The sequence below is a fragment of the Lactuca serriola genome, chromosome 8 (genome assembly GCF_051521515.1).
Source record: "Lactuca serriola cultivar US96UC23 chromosome 8, Lser_US96UC23_V15, whole genome shotgun sequence".
NCBI lineage: Eukaryota > Viridiplantae > Streptophyta > Magnoliopsida > Asterales > Asteraceae > Lactuca > Lactuca serriola.
This window is the reverse complement of record NC_136415.1, coordinates 75,275,770-75,283,524: the sequence shown is the minus strand read 5'-3', so window position 1 is coordinate 75,283,524 and position 7,755 is coordinate 75,275,770. Positions and strand designations below refer to the sequence as shown.

Below are 7,755 nucleotides of genomic sequence, written 5' to 3'. Positions count from 1 at the left end.
TTTCCTTTAAGTTCTTAGTTTATTTTTAAATAAAATTAAGAAACCGAGAATTTTATATGTTATTTTTTAACATTAAAATATTATAATCGTCCTATTTAAAATTAAATATTATATTTATATTTTATAAACTTTTAGACAATTGTTGAAATACTTATTATTTTTTTTTTAACATTTTAAATATTTTATAATAAATTTAAATCATCATTTTTATCAATTGATTATTAGATCCCTTTTATAATTTTACGTTTAAAATTTTATCTATTTCCTTTATAAACTTTCAACATATCATCCAAAATATCAAATTTAAGATTATTATTTTAATCAAATGACTAATTATTATTTTCTATAATACAAGTAAGAATAGTTATAGACACCCATGCAATCATGCATATTACGTATATATTAACTGTGTTAAAATTAGTGGATCCACATGTTGGTAACTAATTTTGTCCCATGAAATTCAATACTCTTATAAGATTCGTAGTTAACTAAAAAGAATTAGCACAAGCTTTACCTCAATCTTGGTTCTTCACTATGAAACCTAGTAACATAGCGACAACGTGGTTGGCCGTGGGTTTTTGAAAGATTTTATCGTTTAACTTTTTACAAAAAATTCGATTTAATAATTTATAATTATAATTATAAAAATAAAAGATTAAAAATATTGTATAATTTATATAAAATTTATATTTTATAATTAAGTTGACATTAAATATTTAATAGAAGAGAAAATTAAAAATATAGTCAAACTCTTAATTATTTTTTTTAAATATTATATAATCGATATAAAATTTATGTTTCATAAATCAATTGACATTAAATATTTAATAGAAGAGAAAATTACAAATATAACCGATGCTTAATTATCTTTTAAAAAATATCAAAAATCAGAGTTTTAACAAAAATAATCATTAAAATCAGTAGTGCCTCAACTATGATTTTGTACGCTCTACTTGTGATTTTCTCTTTTTGGGCTTTGATTTGGCGCCAATTTTGGCAAATGAATCAAACGTATCAAAACCTAAAATTTTGGATATACCTCGAATTTTCATACTTTCAGATTATCGGAAGAGGAAATCGCAGTTAAGTTGTCTCTTTTAGAGGAAATCTTGGATAGAAGGTCAAAAGTTGCAGGTATGTGGTTCCTTTGAAAACATACAAGCCGTTGATGGGTGGCTTGTTCATCAAGTACTTGTATCCGTGTACTGTGTATCTGTGTTTTTTTGTCAAAATATTTTAGTCTAATATATTTTTGTTATATGTTTTACCATACATGACTTCTAGAATCGTTTTTATTACCGGGGCATAAAAAGAAATTGTTTTTTTTTTTTTTTTTTTTGCCATATTCTTATCATGGGGACATACAAAAAAAGATACTCAAAATCCGCAAGAAAATAATAGTTAACTAAGAGGAAATCACATTTTAGGAAATCATTTTTTATACCAACACCTTATTTTCGGGCCATGGGCTGAAAGTGGGGCCAAATTGTAGCCCATGAAAAGGAAATTACATCTAGAGGTATAAAATCGCAGGGAAGCCTAGCGATCTGTAATTTTAATGACTATTTTTAGAAAAACATGATTATTTGACTATTTTTTAAAAAGTCATTAATGTATTATACTAGTTTTGTAATGTTCTTTTAATAGAAATGATGAATTAGTAAAGAAATAACAAATATTTAAAATTAAAATACAATTATAGGGTAAAAAATAAGATATAATTAAAGAATGAAAGTTAAATGTACTACACCTTTGAATCTTTGATTATATTTTTTATCATATTTCATAATATTTATTATATTTGTTATTTTATTTTTTTTTTATCATATTTCATTTACACCTTTGATTATATTTTAATTTTAAATATGTAACATTCCAAATTTTAAATCATTTTTTTTTTTCATTTTGAAAAATAATATATAACATTCATTTCCATTTCCAAAAGCAACGTAAATAGCATTTTGATCAAAATAGTAAAATCATGGTTTTCGAAAGAGATCAATATGAAGCAAAAGTCTCAACCTAATAAACAATTGATGCGAATCTGTAGTCACGCCGCACCTTTGTGAAGATCACTAAAATAATTTGAAAACATTTGTAAACCTCTGGATAAATATAAAACGTAACGAATTTTTCAAAATACCACATATTGCATATAAAACCATCTATAATAATAACGACATGTTTCAGTCCAACAACCAATAACGCTAGTATAATCCATGCACCAAATATTATTTAGACAAAATTGCAAGAATGGTCCATTTGGTTAGGTCGAAATTGCCACTTTGGGCCAAAAAAATTTAGACTAACACTCATGGTCCAAAGGTTTTCATTTTCTTGTCACTTTTGTCCAATTTACTTTAAACTGTTTTGTAATTATAATTTTACCCTTGGTTTTTGCTTTTTTAGCTTTATTGATATATTTATATAATTTTATATTTAAAAAAAATAAAAAAGAAAATGCATCCCTCTCTCTCTCTCTCTCTCACACACACACACACACTCGAACTCGAACAAACTCAATATTTTATGAATTCCAACATTTAAAACACATTCATAAACACTCAAGAACACTTTCTACCATCACCACCACCATCGGCCACCAGTCTCTGCCATCACCACCTCTACGAACCATCACAATCCACAACCATCAGACATGACACCACCATCAGAAAAAACCAGTTGATATCTCGTTCTCTCTAGCTTTCTCTTATCTCTTGAATCTATTAAAGAATGATAGTGGATCTTCATAGCATCAGGTGTAACGCCTGTATTTCTAGGCTAGACATTAATGATGATGTAATAGTCTAGGTCAACCTTTGTAACTTATTTTGAAGTAATAAAGATGAATTACTTGAATATTATGTGCTTATATATTTATAAAGATATAATAAAAATAAGCGTAAAAAAAATGTTAGATAAACCTGATATTTATGAAGAAAGCTATAATGGTTGAAACAAGAATTTCGGAGATATAAAGAATACCGAAATCTGAGTTATAACGAATAAGTTATGACATGTCGAAATTTCGCAACAGAACCGACACGACGCTGTGTGACGTAAAAAGTAAGTTTACAATAAAGTGCTTTTTAGCCTTAGCGATCTAAATGAAAGTCGTAGTACATGTTAAACCGAGAGCGTGCATAAAAAGAATGTCAAAATCTGACTTCGTATGAAAAAGTTATGAATTTTCTAAGATTTGGCATAGTAGTGTGCAGCCCGGAACTCGAAATATAAATTGAGCGATTTTTAGCCGACACAACCTAAACGAGAATCGAAGATCTCATCGATAGTAGTTTAACGGCAAAAAGACAGACAAAAACGGACGTCGGATGAAGAAGTTATGAATTTTTAACAGATTTTTCTTGTCCCGGCCTGTTAAAAATATAACTTTAAAAATAAATTCAATATTAGCCGACGGAGTCTAAACGAAAGTTGTAGAGCGCGGTCATACCTACACATACATATAAAAAGTGTCGAAAACGGAGCTCGTATGCGAAAGTTATAAATTTTTGAAGTTTGAAAAATAAAAATCGGGGGAGTACGCCCAAAGTACTCATGTACACGGTCCGAAGTTGGCCACGTTTCCCTATTCGTTCACATGGTGCACACATATTTGTAGTTGTGACGCGTCCGAAGTAATCCTCTCCTACGCCTAGCGTAGAAGCTTGCAAAGCATTATGCCCCGCGTACTAGGAAGTTACGCCCATCGTAATAAAGGATTCAGCCTCCTATAAAAGGGGTGCGAGGCTGCCCCGAGTTATGTTACAAAAATTTCACATTTTCACCTTTTACTTCCTTTTAAGCCACACTAAAACCCCCAAGCCTAGGGTACCATCCTAGCATCGTAAGAAAGCCCCGGAGAGCCCGAAGTCTCCAAGAAAAAGAGTTTTTCGAGTCGAAACTTTGCCTGCGCAGAACCCGGTTTTTAATCAAACCTCCCGATTTTATCGAAAAAGATTGTTTTAAGGGACGAAGTGCTGTCCAATCACCGTCTTATCAAGTGAGTGTATAGTCATTTTCATCTTACACACACACACATACACACACACACACATATATATATATATATATATATATATATATATATATGAAATATTTTATATAAAATACATGCTATGTGTATATATATTGTTTGTTTATTTGAGATGGATGTTGAATGAATGTTTTATACATGTTTAGAATGATTTAAATTGTATATGTATTTTTTTATCTACAAATATGTTGGGTATAACATGGGTAGATGAAATAGTTGATGTGTGATGAAATCAAATGATGAGAGGCCTCGAAGTTGTTGATGCTCCAGTCATCTAGCGGAGTATAGATGACGACCACAAACCTTTCTAGACAGTCCAGTGACACGCTAGCAAGCTCGCAACCTGTAGGTGTTTGTGAACGATGTTTTCACCGATGAACCCCATCCCCCTCATGGTTGCCTTAAGGACATGTATGACTGAAGAATCCCATTAGCAGTAGTGTCCATCCCGATGATGATCCTTAAGCTAGGTCCCTTATGATAAGTGTTTAGGGACGTAAAGTGAGGATAACGGGAACATGTAATCAGAGTTATTGTTGGTTGATGAAATTAATAAATTTATTTATTGTGGGTTGAAAACCCTATGTGCTCACCAGACTCCCAAGCCTGACCCATTCAACTTTCTGTATTACAGGTAGTGGAACAAGATCATAGTTGGACGATGACGAGAGATTTTGGATTATAAGCCAGTAGATGTAAGTAATTGTTGTAAGACCTATATTGTATTGTTTATGCTTTTGGTCTGTATCGATGTTGACATCCCGAGTTTTGTAATGAAATGAAAAATACATTTCTTTAAGAAATGCTTTGATAAATATTTTTATCATATTTTGTTTTGGGGACAAATTCCGCAACACTTTTTGAAAGATTACTTTGATTTTATTTTAAAAACATAAATGAAATCGGTTTTTTCTGGCCGTGAAATTGGGGATGTCACATCAGGGGGTTCCATAGTGGATCTTCATAGCATCGACGACGAGGGATTTCAGATCAAAACTCCAGTAGCAAAAACCTAACCCTAAATTTTCAGGCGGCGACACATAGATCGAAGCTAGGTTTTGTAGCGGTGATGGCAACGACTTTGTTAATCTCCTTCTCAGATGACGACTTTATCAATCTCATTCTCTCCCCCCCTCCACACACACACACACAAATCTGAGGTGGAACACCATCTCTCTCGTAATCTCTTTTACAGATAGGGTTTAAGATCTATTGAAGAACCTGTGCATCAATTTTTCATTTTGATTTTGGAGATTTTGCTTCAATTGAATGTGGACTTGTGGATTTGGTTTGACCCCCTTTCACTTGTGTCACTGACCTTGTAACCTTTTGGTGTATCATCTGGTTTAGATGTCGATAAATGGAAAAATCTTGGTATTTGGTTCTTGAACAAGACGAAGGTGAGGATTAAAAGCAAGGTTTCACCGATGATGAGGGCTGGGGGGATTCGGTGGCCTGAATGATAATAGCCTTTGAGGCAGAGTTTTCAGACTTGTTTCAACAGGTGGCGATGGTCGGCGGTGGTGCCACTGAAATGGTAAAGACATTTATTGTGGTGGGGCTTTCCCGATAGTTGAAATGGTAGCTTTGGAGTAGAGGTTTTCATGGTGATAGAGGTATTCATGATGGTGCATGGTGGTAGTTGTAGGTTTGAAGGATGACGAATAAAGGAGAAAAACATCTCCTCATTCAGATTAAAACCCTTCTTATTTTTCTATTTGCAAATATAAGAACATGGGACGAAGAGGATGAAGGTTGTTTGACAAAGATCCAATCGATACATTTTCTAGATAGGGATTCAGGGTAGAAAAAACAAGAAATGACGAGAGAGAGAAAGAGTATTTTTTTTTTAATTTTAAAAGTATTAAATAGAGAAAAAAACAAACCAAAGACAAAATCATCATTACAAAAAAGTTTAAAATAAATTGGACCGAAATGACAACAAAATGAAAACCTTTGAACCATAAAGCCTACTTCAAATCTCTCTGGCTCAAAATAATAATTTCCAATTAATCATACCATTCTTGCAATTTTATTTAAATCGAACGAGAGTAAAAGATTCCCTTTAACTTGTGATGTTATCAAAAACTTAAATTCAAGTGGGGAAGTACTTGAAGAGCAATGATTATACGATTTTATACTTTTCTTTAATCAATTTGTCCAGCCAACTTGATATATCGTGACCCGTTTTTTTTCACAAATCTAAAATCGCACCTATACATTTCGAAACAATCATACATTATATACTTTATATAAAAAAAATAGTATTCTATAAATAAAAAAAATATATAAAACATACATTCTTAAATTAAAATGCATTTTCCTTTGTAAAAACTATGAACAACGTGCCACGATAAAGTAAAAAAGAAATAAATAATTGATAATTGTACATATCCGAAATCATACATGTAATATCCACTTTGTATCGTTGATTAAGAAAATCGAAGGCTAGAAACTTCTGGATCAAACGAAACCCACCGCACTAGATTACTCCACCAAAAATATCATCCTTCATCTTATCCAACGCGTTAACCAAACCCCTTGGCGTATTATAGCAAAAACACCTGTCTACACACAACATTCGAGATCCTTCTACACCCTTCACCCCCTTCGTTTTTAAGCTCTCCAAAAAAATTCCCCAATTCAAATTCAAGTTCCACTTCTACTGTTCTTTTCAATTTTGATATTTCTCAGTAAGCAGAAACACTCAAAAACACACTAACCACTACGAATTTGTGCTCAAATGGCTTCAGAAGGAGAGCTATCAGTATCTCGTTTGATCGAGAGGCTCATCGAGATGCCTTTCCTTTCAGGCTTCATAACAACTAGGCCGGAATCGGATTCCAGTCACGATTCCGAACATCCGGATCATGAATCTACAAACAGTCTTCATCATCAGGGTTCGTCACTCGACCGGATCATCCTGATCAACCCGGTGACGCAAGGAATGGTGGTGATCGGAGGTGGCGCTACTACAGGTTTCGAATCTCTGATGAACGATCTGATGCGGAAGGACGGCCAGCCACCGGCGTCTCAAACGTCGATCGACGCCATGCCGACTGTGGAGATAAAAGGTACGGATGAAATAGAGAGTTTAGGGGGTGAATGTGTAATATGTTTGGAAGAGTTGGGGGTTGGTGATGTGGTGAAGGAGATGCCATGTAAGCATAAGTTTCATGGTGGGTGTGTGGAAAAATGGCTGAAGATTCATGGGTCTTGCCCTGTTTGCAGGCATAAGATGCCTGTAGATGATTCAGATAAGAAAATTGGGGATGAAAGTGGTGGAAGAAGAAGAAGAGAAATTTGGGTTTCGTTTTCGTTTGCTGAAGGGAGATCAACAAGTGAAGAAGAATCAGTAGAATCAAATCAGCAGGAATCAGTGTAGTTTTGGATGAGTTATTTTTGTGAATAAATCTTTGTACAAATGGTAAGGGCTCTATTGTTTTTTTCTTTAATGATTTCATGTGAATGCAAATGGTTGGAGATTTTACATGAACTTGCAATTAGGAGTATTTCGATCCTTTTTGCGGTTAATTTTAACAATAATTGAAGTTTGTGACTATGAGGAAGCAATTTAAGCATTAAGGAGCGTGGGCCGAGGCCCTTAACTTTTACAAACGTTTATATTATATAATGGGCTTAACTTATAATTGGCCCATGTTTTAAAAGTGATCCAATTTTAATAAAATTACGTTGGGTCTTATTTTCTTAATTTGGAT

General features: G+C 33.0%; 1 protein-coding gene across 1 annotated transcript; it reads left to right on the top strand.

Moving 5' to 3' along the window:
- Nucleotides 1-6,496: 6,496 nt before the first annotated feature.
- On the top strand, nt 6,497-7,526 carry LOC145070006 (RING/U-box superfamily protein). The gene has a single exon (XM_079016926.1). It carries the CDS (start codon nt 6,780-6,782, stop codon nt 7,419-7,421), a length of 642 nt encoding a protein of 213 aa, XP_078873052.1. The 5' UTR covers nt 6,497-6,779; the 3' UTR covers nt 7,422-7,526.
- The last annotated feature ends 229 nt before the right edge of the window (nt 7,527-7,755 follow it).

Coding starts and splice junctions, on each gene's coding strand:
- LOC145070006 (XM_079016926.1), top strand. CDS start 6,780: ATGGCTTCAGAAGGAGAGCTATCAGTATCTCGTTTGATCGAGAGGCTC.